Source organism: Halichoerus grypus, chromosome 1 (assembly GCF_964656455.1).
Source record: "Halichoerus grypus chromosome 1, mHalGry1.hap1.1, whole genome shotgun sequence".
Lineage (NCBI taxonomy): Eukaryota > Metazoa > Chordata > Mammalia > Carnivora > Phocidae > Halichoerus > Halichoerus grypus.
In genome coordinates, this window is record NC_135712.1 from 214564848 (window position 1) to 214588583 (window position 23736).

Sequence of the window (23736 nt, forward strand, 5' to 3'; positions counted from 1 at the left end):
GTAGTGTGACTGAGGTGTGGACAGGTGTGGCCCTGGAGTGTTTGCTAACTTCAGATGAGTTCCAAGAAAGGCCTGATGGGTCACAAGTCTCTAGGAGGTGGAAAGCCCTGTTGTTACTCACCTAAAAATCAAGGTGTGGGTGAGTCTAAATTTCCCTTTAGTTCATAAGGTATTTTTGTTTCTTTGTTTTCTAATAATTTATTTTAAAAGGTGAAACTGGCCATTGTAAGTATACTTCTGTGGGTTGTCATAAATTCATACTTGTACCACCATAGTCAAAATACAGAACACTCCATCCTCCCAAGAAAACAACCTCTTAGTGGCCATTTGTAGGCAAACTCCGCCCCCCCAATCTATTCTAGTTCCTTATACCTTTACTTTTTCCAGAATGTCATAAAAACGTAGTCTCTTGAATACTGTCTTTATTTTTTAAAAGATTTTATTTATTTTGAGGGAGAGAGAGAGAGGAGCAGGGGAAGGGACAGAGGGAGAGGGAGAAACAGACTCCTCCCCGAGCAGGGAGCCCAAGGTGGGGCTTGATCCCAGGACTCTGGGATCATGACCTGAGACAAGCCAGATGCTTAACCAACTGAGTTACCTAGGTGCCCCTTGAATACTGTTTAAAATTTAATGTTACATTTTGAAAATCGTGTAATTATATTTGTCCTCCAGAATTGTTGTGAGGTTTCAAATTTCCAACAGTGCCCAGTACAGGTGATGGCACACATTAGGCCTTCAAAATAGAGAGGCTCCATTATCATTATGCGCTGTTATTGGGTGCATAAGCTTACACAGAACCTGCTTCCATGCCTAACTTCTGTCACTTGTACAATTGGAAGGATGTTAAGAGAAGTGATCAAATGAAGTAATAAGGATCACGAAATAACACTAATCTCTGCTGTGCTGTGAAAACAAGAGTTAACGTGGAGAAACCGATGAAGACCAGACTTCATTTGCTTTTTAATTAAACACAATACTATTATATTTTTCTTTCCTAATATGTATTGGAAGTCTAAGCATGTGGAAAGAATACCTGTAACAAGCAAAATGGACGTTTTGGGCTTTGTGGATTATTAAAACAAAAGCTTACACATTCTCCTGCTATAAGTGGTTATTAAAATTTTCCCTAGGGGCACCTAGGTGGCTCAGTCAGTTAAGCATCTGCCTTCGGCTCAGATCATGATCTCAGCATCCTGGGATGGAGCCCTTCATCAGGCTCCCTGCTCAGCGGGGAGTCTGCTTCCTCCGCCCCCTGCTCTTGGCCTATGGGCTCTCTCTCCCCCTCTCAAATAAATAAAATCTTTAAAAATTTTCCCTATGTGAGGTTGTCTAATAAATTGGGATGTCACACAAAAGGATGTCCATAGTCTGCGCTTACTTCACTTATTCCTTGGGTAGTTTTCCCTTTTACCACCCATACCTCTTCTCTTTGCTTTTATTAGGAAATCCTAGGCGACTTGCATAGATATCACTCTGCTCATCGAGGGGTAGAACTGTGTGAATAATCGGGGCGCCTGGGTGGCTCAGTGGTTAAGTGTCTGCCTTCGGCTCAGGTCATGATCCCAGGGTCCTGGGATCGAGCCCCACATTGGACTCCCTACTTGGCAGGAAGCCTGCTTTTCCCTCTCCCACTCCCCCTGCTTGTGTTCCCTCTCTTGCTGTGTCTCTGTCAAATAAATAAATAAAAATCTTAAAAAAAAAAAAAAAAACAACGAACTGTGTGGATAACCATAAAGCTTCCTATCACTTCTTGGCCTTTTGGCTAAGATCAAGTGTAGTATCTGTTCTTATCAGTTTAATATCTGGTATGTGCTCTATCTGAGGACAATATATTAAATTGGATTTTTGGAACAGGGAGATGGAATAGGAGCTCGCTCCTTCCACTCCATGTATCGACCTGGTATTGCAGTACTTCCAGGAACGGTGCATCCCAGCCTAATTAAATGTTCAAAAAAGAAAGAGAGAGAGAGAAAGAGAAAAAAGAAAGAGGGAGGGAGGAAGGAAAGAAAGGAAAAGAAAGAAAAGAAACACCACCATAAAGTTTCCTTAAACTATGAGGAACTCTGGTTTTCTGCAGAACAAATCTCAGTCAATGGGTAGGAGCCCCAAAATGATAATGCCAAATACATGGGGCCATTTCAAATTACTTCACGAGGATGTTAAATACAAACACCTATACAATGTGCTCCAAATCCATATGAACTGTCTGATCCCAAATATCCATGTCTAGTCTCATAAACATATATGACATGCCCTAAAATTTTTAACCATTGAAAAATGTGGCTGAACTATATCTTCACTTTTATGGGAAATAATTACTGTTAATTCCATGAGTGGAGGAATGTTTCTGTATCACCACCCACTATTTACTAACACTTTTGAACAGTTCCAGAAGGGATCTAAGACATCCATGAGTGGATGATATCCTCATTAACTGAGGCCTGTTTCATTCTCATCCCCTTTTATCTCTCTTGTCATAGTTTATATTTTACTTCACTCGCTTTTATATTATCCAACGAAGTTTAAAACATTTTCTCATCAGAATCTTTTTATATCATTTGCTAGACTTATTTACTACTTAATAAAATTGCTAAAACTATTACGTTTTTACTATTATGAATAAGAAGTTATATTGACAAAATTGTAACAATATACAAAATAAAGTTTACTAGCATTAAAAATGCCTAAATTTGTATGCACCTGGTAATATTGCCTCAGAATGTATAATTCTTAAATTCAGTTACAAAGTTGATTTGACAGCTCAGAGTTGCAATATTATATCTTTTCAGTAAATTAAATAGATTGACATTTATTAGTATACATTTGAAAACACAGTTAATAGGATATTTCTCAGAAACATACATTTATAAAGTACATAACTCATATGAAAACAGTTAATAGAATATTTCTCAGAAACACAGCATTTGTTCAACCAAAAATATATACATTGTGTCTAACCACACATACTCAATCTTAATAACAACATATCCTGAGGGATTGTATTCAGTGCTGAATAACAGAATACCCACACAGTCTGCCCAATATGTCAGTAATGCTTATTTATTTCACAGAAATACTGAGGGCAGGGGCTCAATGATGCTGCAGGGAAACACAGTCCCATATGTTGTTATGGATGCACCATTGCCTCTGTTCTAGTGAAATTAGGAACACAGAAGCATGAGAAATAATAAGAGAATGAGGCGTTCACCATACAAATCAGACTTTATTTGAATATGTTAAGATCTAGAGAAAAGCGGTCAGAGCACTAGATAATATCAACAGCCATGACATCCTAATCAGTGGCCTGGTGGACAGTATAGGGCTTTCAGGAAAATGTAAGCTGTGGACATCTAACCATGGAGGTACATCCATGATGGGAAAGCTGGTAGGGTGTCGGTGAAAGCCCACCCCTCTGACAAAATGGAAGTCATGCAGTTGGTATTTGTTTTGAGGATACTTTTGATCAGCAAGACTAGCAATCAGGAAAATAAGCTGGAGATGGTGCCCACAAAGTCCCTATGCATCTATCTCTTATATAGCGGTGGCTCAATAAACTGAAAATTGCTTCTTCTAGATCTCCTGCAAGCTGGGCTCTTACAGAATTCTATCATGGAACCATATAGAGGAGGCATCCTGGGAAATGTAGTTCCTAGCCTTACCTCCGTTGATAGAACACAATCCAACAGAACCATCTCCACCTCTAGATTTCACTCTCTCTTTTTAATTCAAATGTATTGTCCACTTCCTAACCAGAAGCCAGGACAAAGAGTATAGAGCAACAGATGGAAATAATAGTTCATATTAAACTATACTCTTTCAAGACCATTGCATACCTACAAATTTCTGCCAACTTACATACTTACAAAACTGCAAGTGAGCAAAATGGAATAATGAAACTCTGGCCAAAAAAAAAAAAAAAAAGGTGTTGAGAATACATACCTTATGTAAGCAAAGAAGTGCCAACTTTAAAAGTCATAGGTTCTCTCAGGAAGATAATAAGATGGAATATATGTAATGGTAAAGTGATAGTTTGGAACACACTGGGCCAGTAAGAAAATCTAAACTAATACCAATGTTACATTAGTCTAAAGTCCCCATACTTATAAAACAATTTAAAAAACTATATAAAATTAAACCTGATGCATATTCAAAACACACATCAAATCACCCATGGCTGTATCACACTTCAAAATGGAAACAGAAATATTACCCGAATTCATAAGGGAAAAAAAACCCATAATATATCAAAATTCATGTACTATATATATGTACTTAGAATACTTGAGAATTTTCATGTCAATGTTTAGTTGAAAAAGATATGGAAATTCACTTGCTAGAAGTCCCATTAAGGATGAGATACTGAGCAATACCATCTTTGTAACTTTTGTAAGATTTCTCTTCTGGTGTGGATTTTCCAAACTGTTTTAGATGAGTTAATTTGCATCAGGTTTTCTCACATTACTTATAAGTTTTCTTTTGACTATGAGTTCTCACATGACTATGTAAGGATTTGGGACAACTGAAAGTTTTCCCACATTTTTCACATATATGAGGTTTCTCTCTAGTCTGCATCCTTATTGTTTTGTAAGGATGAGGGCCATTTGAAGGCTTTCCCGCATTGCTTACAATTATAGGCTTCTCTCCACTGTGATTTTTGACATGTTTGTGTAAGGATGAGGACCAACCAAATGCTTTCCCACATTTTTCACACTTATAAGGTTTTTCTCTAGTCTGCATTCTTACATTTTTGGAAGCATGAGGGCCAACTGAAAGTTTTCCCACATTGCTTGCATTTATGGGTTTCTCTCCAGTGTGCTTTCTGTTATGTTTGTGTAAGGATGAAGACCAACCAAATGTTTTCCCACACTTTTCACACTTATAGGGTTTCTCTCCAGTCTGAATTCTTACATTTTTGGAAGCATGAGGGCCAACTGAAAGTTTTCCCACATTGCTTGCATTTATGGGTTTCTCTTCAGTGTGCGTTCTGACATGTTTATGTAAGGATGAGGGCCAACCAAATGCTTTCCCACATTTTTCACATTTATAGGGTTTCTCTCCATTGTGAATTCTCACATGTCTCTGAAAGGATGTGAGCCAACAGTAGGCTTTCCCACACTGCTTACATTCATAAGGTTTCTCTCCAGTGTGCATTATCATATGTACTCGAAAGGATTTGGGACAGCTAAAGCCTTTTCCACACTGCTTACATTCATAGGGTTTCCCACCATTATGCATCATCACATGTACTCGAAAGGATTTAGGACAACTGAAGGCTTTCCCACATTGCTTACACTCATAGGGTTTCTCTCCAGTGTGACTCCTTATATGTCCAGTGAGGGAATGGGAACGAATAAATGTTTTCCCACAAAGTTTACATGCATAGGGTTTCTCTCCACTGTGAGTTTTCACATGATTCCTTAGGTATGAAGAACAACTGAAGGCTTTCCCACATTCCTCACACTGATATAGTTTGCGTCCAGTGTGACTCCTTTTGTGCCTCTTAAGGGATGAACGATGCCTGAAGACTTTTCCACACTGACTGCATTCATACAGTTTTACTCCACTAGGAGTTTTCTTATACAGCTTAATATTTGGAATACGGCTGACAGTTTCTCCACATGTATTACCTTTGCTACTTTCACAGAGTCTCTCCACTATATGACTTCTGCAAAAAAAAGGGGGGGGAGCACAATATTAATGGTTTGTATATTCATAATTTATTACTATTTGTTAATGAGTGCTCGGATTATATTTCTACCATTTTCTGTATAAATGTATGCTTTCTTTTTCTAAAGATTTTATTGATTTTTTTGAGAGAGAGAGAGTATCATAGTGGGGAGGGGCAGAGAGAGAAGGAGAAGCAGACTCCCCACTGAGCAGGGAGCCTGATGTGAGGCTTGATCCCAGGACCCCGGGATTATGATCTGAGCTGAAGGCAGATGCTTAACCAACTGAGCCCACCCAGGTGCCCCATAAATGTAGGTTTTCTGTCCTGTTTGAATTATTTCAAAGTGTAATAAACTAGCTGCTTTGGGAATGGGCTTAAAGCATAGCCCATTACTACAACAGCGTTTCTCATACAGGGTTCCCTGATCATTGTTTCCCACTGAACTATCTTTCAAATGCTCAATGTCTGAGTCACATGAAGGAAAAAAAGGAGGAAATGATTTGTGAATAAACAAATTCTGGAACAAGGTTTATCAGTTTTTTGTTTTTGTTTTTTAATTTCATGAAATAGTAAGATTCTCTACTGGAATATTGTGTTTTCTCCTAAGTGCAACTCACCTCAAATGTCTCCACTCATTGTTGTGCTTATCTTCAATGCACTGGTCTTCCCAATTTTCTTGAAAAAGGGAGGTCCAGAAATCATTTTTTGTGAACATTGCTATTTTCTGTTCATTAGATAATTTTTCTCCAAAAATATCCTGCTGAGAAATGGACCCATTGGTTTTAAGTTGAGTCTCATCATCTAAAACAGAACAGTGAATAAATCTTATAAGGAAGGCACCTGTGAGCAAAGAAATACAGTTTAGCTGTTTCAAAACTTCATTATTAAGAGGCACAAGAGGTCAAAATGGAGGCGATTTTTTTTTTTTTAAGATTTTATTTATTTATTTGACAGAGAGAGAGTCCACACGTGCACAAGCAGGGGGAGCAGCAGGCAGAGGGAGAGGGAGAAGCAGGCCCTTTGTGGATCAGGGAGCCCAGTGCAGGGGCTTGATCCCAGGACTGTATCATGACCTGAGACAAAGGCAGACACTTAACCAACTGAGCTGCCCAGTTGCCCCTGGAGGCGATTTAATATGAACAGAAAAACCACAAGATTTCAAACAAACTGCTCCATGTCCACAAAGTGACACATGGATATATACCCAGACTGATGACACTGAAGGACCCTAAGTATTTTAAAGAAGACAGAAAGAAAAACACAGGTTAATATTTGGACTTTTACTGTCACAGAGAAACTGTTAGATTCTAGATCCATGACAGCTGTGATCATGCCTGTTTTATTTATCAGTGTGTTTTCCTTCTTATTCCAAATCTTGAAGTAGGCTTAATGAATAAGAAATACTTACTCTCTAAATAACTAAGTGAAGGATTGCTGCCTCCTTACCTACTGAGACCAGGTTCCTGAAGGTTTCCAGCATCACATCTTTGTAGAGCTTCCTCTGAGCAGGATTCAGCAGGGCCCGCTCCTCTTGGGTGAAGTCCACAACCACATCCTCGAAGACCACTGAGTCCTAAAACAAACCACATCATTGTAGGAGAGTGGGCAACACTGACAACACAGGGAAAGTGGACTCAAATACACAGGAAGTTCAAACAAGATTCTTTGGTCTCTTCACATCTAATCTATGTCCACACTCATTTTCTATATCATTGTCTTTTTTTAAAGATTTTATTTATTATTTGAGAGAGTGTGCACACGAGAGAAAGCACGAGCAGGGGGGAGTGGCAGAGGGAGAGGGAGAAGCAGACTCCCTCCTGAGCAAGGAGCCTGATGTGGGGCTTGATCCCAGGACCCCGAGATCATGACCTGAGCCAAAGGCAGACACTTAACCAACCTGAACCACCCAGGCGCCCTCTGTATCATAGTCTTAACACATTAACACATTGAACTTATCTCTCTCTCCATTTTTACTGTGGCCCTTCCTGTGTGATCCCTGCCTTTTCACAGAGTCTAGAATGGTCCAAAACACTTGGAGAAATTAGAGAAATGCTATATAAATGAAACAAATACTGTTGTTTTGTGAGTATCAATTCCTTATGACAAAAATGATTTCATCTCTTTCCTTATTGCCCACCACATCTCTCAGCACTGCATAAACCACAAGTTCAAATCTTGATGAGATTCTGATAAATAAAAACACACTGAAGGAGCTTTTCCTTCATTTCCTCTCACCAACAGTGAGAGGCCCAAGGTAGAAACCCAACTCACAATGTGGGCCAACTGACCCTTTGTCTTGATGTACTCCATTCGAAATACACAAATCCAACTGGGTGCCGGAAGACATTTTTCTGGAGAAATGCTAATTTTAACTTATATGTGTATTATTTACATATATTATTTATCACAGAATCAGTTGCTACTCTTTCTTACTTTATGTCCCCTTAATTTGAGACAGAAGCGGTATTGAGAAAGACGAGGAAAGAGGAAGACATGAGAATTCAGAAGGTGGGAAGAAGACATGAGAACTTAGACCTTTCCATAATATCCACATTCATAAACCTTGGTGTTGGTGTGCATTAATTTTGAGTACACACACATACACACTGAGGTTATAAGATGCCAAAACAGCTCATTCCATCCAAGGCATGCTGTTGCCTTGATCTTGGACTTCCCAGCCTCCGTACCTGTGAGAAATAAATTTCTGTTGTTTATAGGCCACTCTTTGGTATTTTATTATAGCAGCCTGAATGGGCTAAGACACACTGCCAGAGACTGGAGCAAACTGAGATGGGGAATAACAGTCAAGGATGGTGGAGAGTGATGGGAGGTGGAGCATATCATCTTGTGGGGAACTAGTCAGATCTGACTCTGTGAGAAATGCAGAACTACTTCAGGCTTTTGCACAGAGGAGTGATGTCCTCTGATAGCTTTAATGACCCATCACTTGTGTTGAGACTAGACTGCAGGGGATGGATGTAGAGACGAGAACACCTGATAGGAAAATAAAGCCATTGGGTGCCTGGGTGGCTCAGTCGTTAAGCATCTGCCTTCGGCTCAGGTCATGATCTCAGGGTCCTGGGATCGAGCCCCACATCGGGCTCCCTGCTCCACGGGATGCCTGCTTCTCCCTCTCCCACTCCCCCTGCTGGTGTTCCCTCTCTCACTGTGTCTCTCTCTGTCAAATAAATAAATAAAATCTTTTTTTTTTTTTTTTTTAAAAAGGAAAATAAAGCCATAACCAAGTGAGAAGAAGGTGGGTCAACCTGGGTGCTCACAGTGGAATGTGCAGGGAAAGCATAGATAAGAGCTACAGATTCCTGATGGACTGAAGTTGGGGCAAGACAGAATGAGGAGATTTAATGACTGATCACTTCTCACCATAGAAACTGGAATAATGGAGTTTCCATCAACTGAGATGTAGGAGGCCTTATGTGGATTAAGTTCTTGGGGAGAGAAAGAGAAATTCACCATAGAGTATACCAAGATGGGAATAAGAATAAGACATCCAAGTAAATACATGTATAATAATGTTTTTAGGAGCACTGGTCATAATGGCAAAAATTTGAAAACACCCAAATCACCACTAGTAATAGAGTTAATAAATAATAATTGCATATCCTTACAAGTGAATACAAGAGAGCAGTAAAGGTTTATTATTACTCCATAGAAGACCATGAAATAACTTTAAAAGAAGTCTGACATAAAGTAGCATATACACTGTGGTTCCATTTACATGCATTAGAAAACATCCAAAGTTAGAGTGTCTTTATTTAATGATGCATACACAGGCGATAAAAGCATGGATAGTACATCACAGGATTCAAGATATTGGTTACATCTGGAGAGGAGGGAATCACTTCCAGTGGAGTGTCTAATGTCAAGAACTGTTATAGATCTAGGGCTGGATTTTCTTTCATAGGTGTTTATTTTTTATGATTTCCATGGACTGTTCAGTATGTCTTATGTACTTTTCTGCATGTATGTTATACTTTACAATGAAACTCTATAATCAACTAATACAATTTACCTGAAATCATCTTAAGAATCATAGAAAGCAATATAGAAAACACATGAAAAAAACTCATACTGTAGGGGAATCAATGGTAAGATGCATAGCCCAATAAAGGGAATAGTTAAAAAAAGATTATTCAAAAAGGAACATACAAATGGAGTGAAGTTCATTATTTTCTATCAAGAAAAGTACAAAACTAGGTTCCCATTGCCTCACTCCTAGTCAACACTATACTAGAGATCCAATCCAGTGCCACCCGAAAATAAACAAATATGCAGAATTACAAAAGAATAGAAAGATCATTGTTATCCTTAGCACTAACAAGCATATGCATAGGACCAAAACAGAACAAAAAGAACCAAAAAGATTTAGCAAGATTCTAAAATAAAAACACAAGATGAAAATAAAACTCATTACCTTTCCATTTAATAACAACACTAAGTTGGAAAACTCACATTAAAAAGTGAACACAACTGTATGGCAATATGAGGTACCCTGTGGACCTGCTCCCCAGTGAAACTGGTGAAATTACTTTTTTAAAAAAGATTTTATTTATTTATTTATTTGAGAGAGAGAATGAGAGAGAGAGAGAGCATGGGAGGGGGCAGGGTCAGAGGGAGAAGCAGACTCCCTGCCGAGCAGGGAGCCCGATGTGGGACTCGATCCAGGGACTCCAGGATCACGACCTGAGCCGAAGGCAGTCGCCCAAACAACTGAGCCACCCAGGTGCCCTGAAATTACTTTTAAAACCATCATTTCAAGCCTCTGGAAATAGTCCTCAGGGCATAACAGCTGAGGAACCAGGTACTCAAGAAACTCTATGAGAATTCAGTAAGAAAAGTTGACAATCTGGTATTTGAACCAAGACTACTCTCTCTCTCTCCCTAGACTTCTTTTTCAGACTGCAGCCACGGGTTCCCCATCCCCACAGCTCCTAGCCAGAGGAGGATGTCAGCATTTCTCATCCTGCCCCAGTTAGTTGTTACTGAGTTTAAGCTCCAAGCAAGAGCAATTGACAGGTGAGGGCTCTCTACTTACACCAGCCCCCACTTGTGGAATGTGGGATCTACAGCGGGTGCAGGGCTGATGAGAATACTGGGGACCTGACTGCTCTTGTTATGCCTCATAAGGCAGAGGTTCCACATCCAAGAGAGGCAAGCTGAGAAGACATCAGGCAACTGCCCTTCCTCCACTTAATGCTCAGCTCTTAAAGTGGGGTGTCACTCAGAAAGAAGTGTACCATTGTCCCCAGCTCACTGCAGTTCCCTGGCTCAGAGATTTTGACAAGGAGGAAAAGCAGGCTGTAAAAGAGGTCCTGGCCTTTTGCCAAAGAACTGACTTCATTTACAACAGAAGATGGAGAATCTTAAGCCTAAGGGTGCTCTCAAAAACAGTGCAAGTTGTAGTGAAAGGCAACAAGGAAGAGATTCAGGGTACAGGCAAAATTGTAGTCCACCTTGTTTGCAGGGGAGAAACAGGGAAAGAGGAGGGTGGGAGGAAACCTCCAAGGGTCTGAACAACTAACAAACATTGACCTGTGAAACTATTCCTTCAAAGGAGTCCAAATTTGACTGGATTATTCTATAGAGCAATGTATGCACCACGGCAGGTTCAAAACAATAAAGCAGTCAGCGGACAATTAGTGGAGCTTAAGAGCACTGAAGGGGTTGGGAGGAGAGTGAAATAGATTTGACTAAAATAATCCGGCCAGTCACCAAGCAGACATAAACAACAGTCACAGGCCCCAGAGGATAGGGGCTAGTACCCAAAGTTGCTAAAATATATTACCTATAGTGTCCAGTTTCCAACAAAAAATTACAAGGCATGAAAAAAAAAGGACATTGTGATCCTTACAGCAGAAAAATAAGCAGGCAACAGAAACTGAGAGCAAATAGATATTGGATTTAACAGAAGAAGGCTTCAAAGTAACTATTATAAATATGTTCAAAGAACTAAAGGAAATCATGATTAAAGATGTAAAGTAATATATGATGACAATGATGCACCAAATAATGTCAATAAAGAGAAGTTATTCTAATGAACCAAGTGAAAATTCTGGAGTCAAAAAGCACAATAACTGAAAAAAGTCCCTAGAGGGACTCAACCATAGATTTGAACTTGTAGGAGAAAGAAGAATTACAAAGTATGTTACTCCATTCTCATGAAATGTCCAGAATAAGAAATTCTCAAGAGGCAAAAAGTACATTAGTGGTTATTTATGGCTGGAAGCAGGATGGAGGGTGATAGATAAAGGGTATGAGGTTTCTTTCAAAGTGATGAAAATGAACTAAAGTTGACTCTGGTGATGGTTGCATATATCTGTGAATAAACAGAAAGCACTGAATTGTACACTTTAAACTGGTGAATTGTACAGTATGTAAATTATATCTCAATAAAGCTTTTTTTTAAAAAAAGCTAACACATAATAAAGAATTCTAATGAAGGGTATAAAAAGATTCTAATGGACCAAAACCTCAACTTTATTGGATAATATCAAAGTAGAATTAAATAAATAGAAAGATGGGACATGTTCTTAGAAAGAACTCAGTGTCACCAAGATGTCAGCTCCCCAAAAAGAAACCTGTAGTCTTTATAAAATCCCAGTAAATCCTCAGACCTGATTTTCCAGGACTTCACAAAAACAACTTCTCCAAACCTAATAGAAAGAACAAATGTCCAAAAAAGACAAAAAATTTTTAAGAACAAAGTAGGGGGGCTCTTCAAATACATCAAGGAATTTGAAACCACAGTAATCTGAGCAATATGTTATTAGTATAGGGATAAACAAATAGATTCATGGAAAGGAAAAGACTCCTAAAGAGACCCCCATGTAATGGAAATTTGATAAATGACAGAACAAGCATCACAGAGCAGTGGCAGAAATGATGTACACTGTAATATATGGGGCAGGGAGAAATTGGTATCCAACTGGGAAAAATGCACTGTATTCCCATCTAATCCACAAACAATAACCACTTTATTCTATATTTAAATGTGAAAGACAGGAGCACCTGGGTGGTACAGTTGGTTAAGCGCCCAACTCTTGGTTTCAGCACAGGTCATGATCTCAGGGTTGTGAGATAGAGCCAGGGTCGGGCTCTGTGGTCAGCGGGGAGTGTGCTGAGATTCTCTCTCTCCCTCTGACCCTACCTCCACTCTCTCTCTCTCAAATAAATAAATAAATCTTCAAAGATTTCACTCATTTATTTGAGAGAGAGAGAGAGCACAAGCAGGGGAAGAGGCAGAAGGAGAAGCAGACTCCCCACTGGGCAGGGAGCCTGACATTGGGCTCAATCCCAGGACCCCGCAATCATGACCCCAGCTAAAACCAAGAATCAGATGCTTAACTGACTTAGCCACCCAGGCACCCCTCAAATAAATAAATAAATCTTTAAAAAAATAAAATTAAGAAACCAAAAAGGTAAACGACAATTTGAGATAAAGATATTTGCAACACATACAAATATAAAAATATGTGTGCAGAATAAAAATGAATGGTCAAACAAATAAAAAATAGGAAAATGACTAAAACATGTATCACAAAAGATGTAAGACCACATATGAAAAAAGAGTCAACCTCATTGGTAATGAGCAAATAGAAAAATAAAATCTCAAACAAATCCTATTTCAAACCAAGAAGGGCAAAATTACTAAATTAGATAATCTCAGGTGTTGATGGCCACATGGAACACATAAGCAGTTATGCACACATGTTTGGAGAATCAACTGGTACACTTCATTGGAATTGTCTCATAAATTTGAACTTGGCCATGATCTACAATCTAGAGATTTTCCTCCAATATGTGGGCAAATGTACTACACATCTGACCTTGGACACTGAAACAAGACTCATAGGAGTGGCACTTCTCACAAAAGCAGAAAAACAAACTTGAAAAACCCAAACCCCATAAGCACTGGAATGGAAGAATTTAATGAATGTAGCTTTCAGATAGTAGCATGTACAAAACACGCTATGGCAAAGAACCATAGGAAAGCCTTTTCAGTGTAATTCCATTAATATTTATTTACTGAACGTCCCAAAGAAGTAAAACAAAGCAGAACACTGCTTAGTAAAAACAACAACAACAACAAAAACAAAAACATAAAAGGTAAAGGTATGAAGATTAAGCAAAGAAGCAAACAGTGGTCATCGATGAGACAAGACAGTGGTGAGTTCTGGGAGGATCATGTCAGGAGACTCTTACAGCTACCCAAAGCCCATTTATGAATCTAGGTGGTGAATTCACAGATGTTTACACCATGATTAGTTTTTAGATGTCCAATAAAACTTTGCATGCATTCCAAATATGATAGATTTCACCATAAAAGTTAAAGCATTAATCAAGGTTGGAAAATAACACTTTTCTTATGTTTCCTTACCATGTAATATGAAAAAGTCAGTTTTGATTAACAAACCTTGGTAGAAAAATATTAGATGCAGATCAAGTGCCTAATTAAAGAGAACTGGTTGCATAAACTTGAAAATCAAAGACAACTGACATTATATGAAAAGGTCTGCAGGACTATCATTAGAACAAATAAGAAAAGTATGTTGCCCTGTGTATATCATGTTACCTTTCCCATAACAAAAGAAAAACTTTTGCCTTTTGTTTCTTTTTATAGAAAGAAACACTGATAAAAATGCACAAGAAATTATTAAAACTGGTTGTCTGAGGGTGGCTGGGGTAGGACTGGCATGGACCAGAATATGCTGGCAGGGAGTTGTTTTATGTTAGATTTTCAATGTTTTGCAAGGTTTTTAAACCTTTGCATACATTATTTACTTTATATAAAGAGAAATCTATATAAGTTATATTTTGCCTTTTTAAAAAGATTTATTTATTTATTTATTTTAGAGAGAGGGGGAGAGCACTCAAGAGGGGTGGAGAGGGAGAGAGAGAATCTCAAACTGACTCCACGCTAAGCGCAGAGCCCAACACAAGGCTCAATCCCACAACCCTGAGATCATGACCTGAGCTGAAACCGAGTCTGATGTTTAACTGAGCCACCCAGGCACCCCTATATTTTGCTTTTTAATAGTTTTTATTTTTACTTGGGAACCACTTTTCCACACAGGAAATCATTTTAATATTTAATCCTGTGAAGATTAATAAAGGGAAGCCTCACTAAAATGGAGTTGGAAGAAAAAATAATAATAATAAATGAAAAAAGAAAAAAGGAAAGAAAAACCCAGAAGAAAAAAAAAATCAGAGGGAGTTGGGAGGCCAGAAGGGGGAGCATTCCACCTTGATTACAAAAACTGCCCATTACAAACTCCAACAGAAGAATCTCTACAGGAAAGAACCATCAATTACAGGCCCTGACAGGAAGAGATGTCCACAGCATCTCCTATAAGAAACTGACTACCCCTAGGGCGTCTGGCTAGCTCAGTCAGTACAGTATAAGACTCTCGATCTCAGGGTTGTGAGTTCAAGCCCCGCATTGGACATAGAGCCTACTTACAAAAATTTTAAAAATAAAATAAAAAATAAGAATGGAGAATTCTTTAAAAAAAAAAAAAAAAGGAGAGAGAAGAAATTGACTACACCTATAATTCAGCAAGAAAACCTGTCATCAAAACTCAGAGAAATTCTCATCCCCCTGAACTCTTCCCTTTGTCCAATGGACTTTTGTCCAAAACAAGCCCTCCCAACTTCCTCCTTCTCCAAAAAATAATGTTCCTCTTCCTTGTTTGTTGGACATGTCTATGGTTTTGCTGTAGCTTGCATGTCCCAAATTGCAATTCTCTGCTATTCCCGAATAACCCCATTTTTGCTGTTAAAGTAACTGACATTAATTTTTAAGGTTAACAATTCCCTGAAAACTAAAGTTTATGAAAGTGTAAACCATGAAAAATAAAATATCTCAAACCTCTTTACAACTAAAATGACAGGTGACATTGTCATTGTTTCCACTCTATCTTAAACTGGGGAGTTTGTTTTTTTTTTAAGATTTATTTATTTGAGAGAGAGTGAATGGGAGTGGCAGAGGGGGATTGAGAGAATCTTAAGCAGACTCCATGCTGAGCTCAGAGCCTGACTCAGAGCCGGATGTGGGGCTCAGTCTCACAACCCTGAGATCATGACCTGAGCTGCCACCAAGAGTCAGACACTTAACCGACTGCACCCCCAAGGGCCCCTCAAGCTGGGGAATATTTTCAAAAAATGAGTAGAATACTTCACACGTTAGGGGTTTGGACCTAACCCATTCAATGCACTATGATTTTCAAGGATTTGCATATCCAAAGGTAATTTTTCTCATATCAGTTAAAATAAGAATTGTTTTAGGAATAGTACATTTTAAATCTCATAACTCTATAGAGACAATCACTGATATAAAAATTATTGAAAAAGTGAAAAATTAACCTGAGAGTTTAAATACACCCATCTCCTATCTGGACGTTCTCTTGTCAAAGAAGGAAGAAAAATGTTGTATGCTTCCAGAATTCTCTTCTCTTATATTTTATCTCTCAATCCATTTCTACTCACCCAAGAAAATAAAAGTCTTACACACTCAAACGGGGAAATGAAAAGGCCAAACGTTCAGGGAGACGGGAGTTATACAGCAGCAACATTAGATACAGAAACCAGAAGGGAAGAAAACCAAACATTTCCACTGGCTCAGATAAAGCCACTCACTTATCCACTGTTCGCAAAGAAAACCCACCATGTTCAGAAGGTGACACATTCGCAGGCTTGGGGTCCAGAACCTCACTGCAGAAATGCCAGCCTTCTGCTGGTCAGCCTCCAGTGATGGAGGCCAGGGAGACCCGAGCAGACACAGGGATGAACTCTGGAGCCCCACACACCCGCCTCTCCCGACCTTGCAGTGTGGGAATGCTCCCTCTCCAGGCTTCAATTCTCAGTAGCCAGGAAATTCTTGGCTGGAGTCAGTTTAAGGCTCTACCCCAAATGAACCCCCACATTCATAACTCTTTCTCTAGGAGACAGACCCCAAAAGAGTCTTTCTCTAAGTCTGACCTTGATAGACTTTCTCAGTGTGCACAAACTACGCTCTGAGTGCACCACCTCTGTGCATGCCCACCCCAAATGTATTATTTAGAAACATCCCCAAGGCAGTGGCAAGCATAACCTCAGAAAGGGCATCACCACCAGCCACACACATTTTTCAGTGCCCTGCAGCTTTTCTAGGCACACACACACCTTCTCCAGATGGTGCGGGCAGCCCAGGACACAGGCACAGGAGAGACTCTCCAGAAAGAAACCATTTCATTCCCTCCCTCTGCTGTCGCTTGGCTGGCCTTACTTAGCTTGGAGTCACTGGGCAGGGCCCCTATCCCCACTCCAGGTAGTTGGGATTTAGCATAAATCTCTGAGGTCCAATAATACCAGACAGAATAGAATTATCTGCAGTCATAAATTCCCCACCGTGTAAAAAAATAACTGACATTTTTGGTGAGTCTTTGTAATTCACCAACTAATACGCCAAACGTTTTGTGTGCGGAAATGCACTCATTTGTATGCATTCATAATGGGACAGAGGGTTTCTCTATTTCCCTTAGATTCTTTTCCCCAGTAGCATCCTCCAGGCTAAGCTCTGGAATTCCATTTGTCATCACCAAAAAGAAAACAACAGATGTGAGAAACTTAACCACACATGCTCCAGGAGAGAAAAAAGACACAAAAGAATTTTTAACAAATGCAAGACTAGATCTTTCTTTTCCCCCCTGAAATTGACCACTCCCTTCTTTCTTTGCAAATATTTCATCTAATCTTTCAAAGTCTGTTAGTTAAATGTATTTACATTTACTGAAAAATCTGAGGCTCGAATAGCCAAATAAATCTTTTCAAGGTGACAAACCCAGGGAGGGGCAGTGCGGAACTGGAACACAGACATAGATGACTCAGGGGTCAAGCAGGGCCATCCTACCACGTGGGACATCCACCCCCCACCACCTGTTCTCTGAAATGCTCCCGGAACACCCTCCCAAAGTGCACAGGCTCCTGTCCCACCGTAGGTCTCCAGCGCATTTTGCTTTGCAGGTTGCCGCACTAGCTCACTGGGTGGGTTTTCTCTGTTCTTTGGTTTTGCTTCCTTCACTGTGAGAACCCAGAGGGCAGGAACCATTTCTCTTCCCTCAATAGCAGCATCTGCCGGCTGACGACTAAAGTCCCTCCAGGGGAGGGAACTGGGGTCACTTAGGGATCCAGGACCTGCCAGGAGATCTCTCCGAGCCAGGGCCCTAAGCAGGTCTCCCGGGACTCCTCGCCCGCCCCCCAAGGCTGTCCTCCGGGAGAAGCCGACCCGGGACTGAGATTCCCCCAGCCCCGGGTGGATAGCAGTCGCGCTCACCTGGTCACCCCAGGAAGTTCTGAGAACCCAGACCCACGCGCGGATGGGACAGGACGCCGGGACCTCACCCCGCAGCCAAGAGCGGAAACGCGGTTCAGAACCTGGACAGGGGTTGGGGGGAGGAACCCGGGCCCCGGCCACCTCCGGCCTGTACCGGCCTGTTCGAACCAGCCCCTCCCGGTGTCGGCCCGACCCCGCACACTCACCATCTCTCAGCCCCGCTCCTGGCTCTCCTGGCGTCCTCGCGGTGACTCCGCGGCCCGTGCGGGTGAGAGCGATGCGGATTGAAGACACCTGCTCCCCAAGGGGCAGGTGCACACTGGTGCCTCAGGCAGTCTGAGAGCCTAGGCCACCAGGCTGGGAGCGCGCCCGCCCCCGGCTCTGATTGGACGGTGCTCCGAGCCCACGGATCCTGATTGGATAGTGCTCCGAACCCCGCCCCAGCCCTCCTAATTGGATGGCCCAACACCCTTGCCCCAGGGCCCCTGATGGGATCATCCCGCACAACTGGAACACACGTGGCCGGCCTCTGCCGGCTGGTCACGACAGGGACATCTGTGCCCAAGTAGAACTAGCTCGAATTCCCTGAGGATTTCGGCGTCTTCCCGCAACTCGGCGGCACCGCCTGGCTCCAGACCCCGTTGCCCCTTGGAGCAACACCTCTTTGTCCAGAGAAGGGGGGGTGCCCGCGCCTGGCCGGGCTGGGACACGACGGGACAGGCCAGGAGGGCCTGGTGTCCTCCAGGGGCCAGAGGCTGGCTTGGGACCGCAAGGTCATCCATGGGTCTGCGCTCTTCAAGAACACAGGTATTTGACAGTGACTTCAGCACGTGCAGTGCAGGGTCTGGATACGTTTTGATGTTCGGCGGTTGTCACCGTTTGAGGCCTTACCTAGGCTGCCCCAGCCCACTCACCTGCTGCTTTAGATCAGCAAAGTCCAGCCAACGAGGGCCGCTGCTCGCCGGAAATCTGAACCCTGCAGCTTGAACCTGGGCACAGGAACTTTTCTCAGAACCGCAAGTTACCAGATGTGTTTATTAAAATTCCCAGGTTCACGTTTTACACTAAAGGGAAATTAACTGCAGATCCATGTTTTAGTATATCCCTAGAGACCTCGAAATGTGAACGGCTATGATATCCCTCAGGCACCCTAACTGACAGAAGAAAACAGCAAAAGCTTAAATAAATTTGGAATGGACCCAGAAATTTAATATGCTTAACAGATTGAGTCAAAATTCCTAGTGCATTTAATATGCTTCTCTGTGCAGAAAATACTTCCCAGCTTAAGAGCCAGTGGAAGGAAAATCTATTGCTTATTTTATTTACAAAGTTGAAAGAAATCATGTTTTATGGTTTTTAAAAAGTATTGTCCACTCTCATAAAAATTAGTGCTCAGAGACGTAGCATGTACAAAAGAGGGTTCTCATTAAAAATATACTACTCGGGAGGCACCTGAGTGGCTCAGTCATTAAGCATCTGCCTTTGGCTCAGGTCATGATCCCAGGGTCCTGGGATCGAGCCCCCCATCCAGCTCCCTGCTCGGCGGGGAGCCTGCTTCTTCCTCTCCTACTCCCCCTACTTGTGTTCCCTCTCTCGCTGTCTCTCTGTGTAAAATAAAATCTTAAAATATATATATACACGCACACACACATATATATACACACACACACTCGGGGTGCCTGGGTGGCTCAGTCAGTTAGGTGTCTGCCTTTGGCTCAGGTTATGATCTCAGGGTCCTGGGATCGAGCCCCGAATTGGGCTCCCTGATCAGTGGGGAGTCTGCTTCTCCCTCTCCCTCTGCCTGCTGCTCCCCGTGCTTGTGCTCTGTCAGATAAATAAAATCTTAAAAATACATATATTACTCATTTGATTTATAAAGTATTAAAAATAAAATATGGTTAATTTACTTTTGTTTATTGTTATAAATGAACACCAAGTTTTTTAAAGATTATTTATCTGAGAAAGAGAGAGCGCACGGTGGGGAGGGGCAGAGGGAGAAGGAGAGAGAATCTCAAGTAGACTCCACAGGAGTCTGGGGAGGGGCTCAATCTCAGGACCCTGAGATCATGACCTGAGCTGAAACCAAGAATCCCACACTTAACTGACTGCACCATCCAGGTGCCCCTAAATGAACACCGAGATTTAAAGAATCAGCCTGAGATTTAGAAATCTCACTTAAAACTCTCTCCTAGCACACCCTCTAGCGTTCATGTCCCTTTGCCCCTCCAAATTTCAATTTTATTAGTTTTTGTACATACAATCAGAGTTTCTTTATGTAAAGAGAAGCAATTTCAACTACATTTTTTCTTCCCTTAGACATACTAAGGTAACATGGTTTACACACTGATATATGCTTTGATTCTATTCAATTGGAAATAAATTCCTGCAGCTCTTTTCATAGCAAGGTGCATATGATGCTATAATATTGTGTAACCAGTTCTTTTTAGAAACTGGCCCCATACCCAATCTTTTGCTATTCAAATGAATACAAAGGCAAGTTAAATGGACCCAGTTAAAAGACTTGTGAATACCTCCAAAGTGACTGAAACCAAAACTAGATAGGTGGTTACATAACAGGATAAAACAAATATTTTTAAAATTGTACTTTTTTCACATGTAAATAATTCTTTAAATTTTTATAGTGTGGTATCTCATACTTCAAAAACATTGCATAAATGTCTTATATTAAGCTTAGATATTAATACTGTATAAACCCTGTAGATTGGACATAATCCTCAATAGATTTTGGGCAGGTATTAGACTCCCAATGTGTCCACCTTTCTTCATTTCCCTCCTACTCCCTAATGTGACCACTATTGGGCATTTTATAGTTATTCTTCATAGCTTTGCCATCTATTATTCATTACTAAATAGTGTTTTGTTTAACTCTGCCATTTTTTGTGGGGTTTTTTGTTTTTTTTTTTTTTAGCTTTTCATGAAAGGGTAATAATAGAATTACCAGGAACATGGTCATCACTGGTTTCTTTGCCTCGGTCTTTTTTCACATGTGTAGGCATCTGAAACTGGGGGTCACCCAATTTACTCATCCATTCCAGTGTTTATGGTTTTGGGGCTGTTTCAAGTTTGTTTTCCTCTTGTGAAAAACGCTGCTCCTATCATTCCTGTTTCAATTTCCAAATGACCATGCATAACAAATTCTCTATACATTGGAGAAAAATTACTGAGTTGGAGATTATGGATAATTTCAAATTTATAGGAAATGCCAATGAAATATGTGAATTGACTCTCCCACTATTCTTGCATACGTTTATTTATTCCACGATTGACAACACTGCAATTGCTGAATATTTGCCTCTATAGTACATGTGAAACAGGATTGCCTTGTGATTACATCTTGCTTTTTACTGATTACCAATGATATTGAGCACTTTTTGTCTTTCATCTATGAAATATTTATGTCATTTTCTTACTTTTAATTCATTTGTATGTTTATTTGTTTCTTCTGATATCTTTATATACTCTAGACATGAATCTTTTTCATTTGTATGTATTGCAAATACTGTCTCCCAGACTGTGTTTACCTTTGTACTCCCTTTATTCTACATTTCAGTGGTCTATGGGTTTGAGTTTAATTTCTCATTCTCTTCCTTTGTAGCTTACTCTTTTCTCTTATATAAAAAAAACTCTCCATATTCTGAAGTCATCAAATCTTGCCGTAACTTCTAAGAGTGTTCTAGCTTCTTCCTTCACATGTAAATCTTCAGTAAGTTGATTATCATACATGGAGTTGCCAGAAGATTCACTACTCCCTTGTAGACAACCACTGGTTACTGTCCATGTGTTAATGTGTCCATAATTTCTACCACTGTGCAGCAATGCCTGCTGCATCTTCTTGGTAAAATATGATGATATTTGCATTTTATAACATGGAAACATTTTTTTAAAAAAGATTTTATTTATTTATTTGACAGAGAGAGACACAGCGAGAGAGGGAACACAAGCAGGGGGAGTGGGAGAGGGAGAAGCAGGCTTCCCGCGGAGCAGGGAGCCCGATGCGGGGCTCGATCCCAGGACCCTGGGATCATGACCTGAGCCGAAGGCAGACGCTTAACGACTGAGCCACCCAGGCGCTCATTTTTATCCCCGAAATGAGCTCCAGTCCTTGATAGGTATCTAATAAGTTGGGAATTATACTGTCCAATATTCCATTTATGACTTATTCCTCATTCAAAACTGAGTTTTCTTTTTTAAGATTTTATTTATTTATTTGAGAGACAGTGAGAGAGAAAGAGAGCAAGAGAAGGGGGAGGGTCAGAGGGAGAAGCAGACTCCCCCGGAGCACGGAGCCCGATGTGGGACTCGATCCCGGGACTCCAGGATCATGACCTGAGCCGAAGGCAGTCATTCAACCAACCGAGCCACCCAGGCGCCCCAAAACTGAGTTTTCTCGTTCATTATTATGATCACAGTCATGGTTTCATGGACACATATATGTATCAAAACTTACTTATATCTGAATTTTATTGTATTTCAGGTATTACTCAATAAACCTAAAAAGTTAGCTTGATCCCAACCTTTCTATTTCATGTAGTATCAAAATCACACAAACTTAATAAAAATAACTGGGAAGCCTTCCAGTTTTTCCACATGTAAGAGTTTGGTGATAAAATAGCTGTGCCTCCTAGAGGTTAAGGAGGTTGGGTGGCACGCGCTGGACAAGCCGAACCTCCCAGGCCCTTATACCTCGTTACACGCAGGCTGGGCAGGCGGGGAAGCACTCGGAGACCCCAGAACGGCAGGGCCACGCAGTGAGGTCCGACGCTCCCGCCTGGAACCAGGAGCCGTCCTCGTTAGGGCCCACGGAGCCTCTCAGACACGCAAACGTGGCTCGGCACACGTGCGGACCGCCACTGGGCCACGCAGGCCCCCCGAGCACACGCCGCAGGCACGTGCCCAGACGCAGCGCCCGACCCTCCCCCGGCGCGCGTGGCTCAGCTGCCCACACCCTGCCCCAGCTCTGTCCTGCCTTCTCGGGGATCCCCGGCACCCACGCAGCGCGTCCCACTCACCTCCTTTCCGTTGCGTGCCCTAGAAGGCCAGCTTCAAGGCACCTGTGATATCCTGTCTGTAGAAGATGGTGTTCCACAGGGACAACCGAGAAATCCTCACCGAGCTGCAGGCTCAACAGACCCGCGAACGCAGGGGTCTGTGCACAAGCGTCGGGAGAGCTTCGCCCACCGAGCTTGGGCAGAGGGACTGTTCCCGCGCCCACCCGACAGGCAGAAGCCCCCGAACCCGAAGCAGGCCCGCCGGCCATCCCGGCGCAGAGGGGTGCTCCTGAGCCGTCACTGGCCCCCTGAGAACTAAAGGGGGGCGATTCCCAGCCCCCCGCGAGGCCCCAGGGGCCAGACGCGACTGCGGCCATGATGGCAGGCCCCTCACGGACGCCGCGAGTCTTCCAGGACCAGGCCCTTGGTTCCAGACGCAGACAGCCCAGTCGGGGCGTCACTGGTGTCCGTCCCTCGTTCGGCCACCATGTCCCCCGCGGAGTCTCCTCATCCCCCCGTCGTGGAGGCTCCGTGGGACCCCCGGGGCCTTCCCCGTCAGTCAACGCCGCCTGAGCACAGGGGATGTGGGAGGACGGAAGCCTCAGGAGCTAGGGCCACCAGGCGAACCGCCACCAACTCCCGACATCCGGCCGCCCAGCGTACCAGAAGTTGGAGTGGGGAAGAAGGCGACGGCCCCCCACCACTTCCGTCTCCGCTCGGGCCTCGGTCGC

General features: G+C 41.9%; 1 protein-coding gene and 1 non-coding gene across 2 annotated transcripts; one reads left to right on the forward strand and one right to left on the reverse strand.

The window, feature by feature from the left end:
• Nucleotides 1-1742: 1742 nt before the first annotated feature.
• Nucleotides 1743-1934, forward strand: LOC118541405 (U2 spliceosomal RNA). Its single transcript, XR_004920093.1, has one exon. It is a non-coding gene; the product is annotated as a U2 spliceosomal RNA (small nuclear RNA).
• A 918-nt stretch (nt 1935-2852) lies between these two features.
• On the reverse strand, nt 2853-23274 carry ZNF556 (zinc finger protein 556). Its single transcript, XM_078059569.1, has 5 exons — nt 23127-23274; nt 9050-9114; nt 7115-7241; nt 6286-6469; nt 2853-5665 (listed from the first exon to the last, which is right to left on the reverse strand). The coding sequence occupies exons 1-5, from the start codon at nt 23272-23274 to the stop codon at nt 4459-4461; spliced, it is 1731 nt and encodes a 576-aa protein (XP_077915695.1). The 3' UTR covers nt 2853-4458.
• Between the last annotated feature and the right edge of the window lie 462 nt (nt 23275-23736).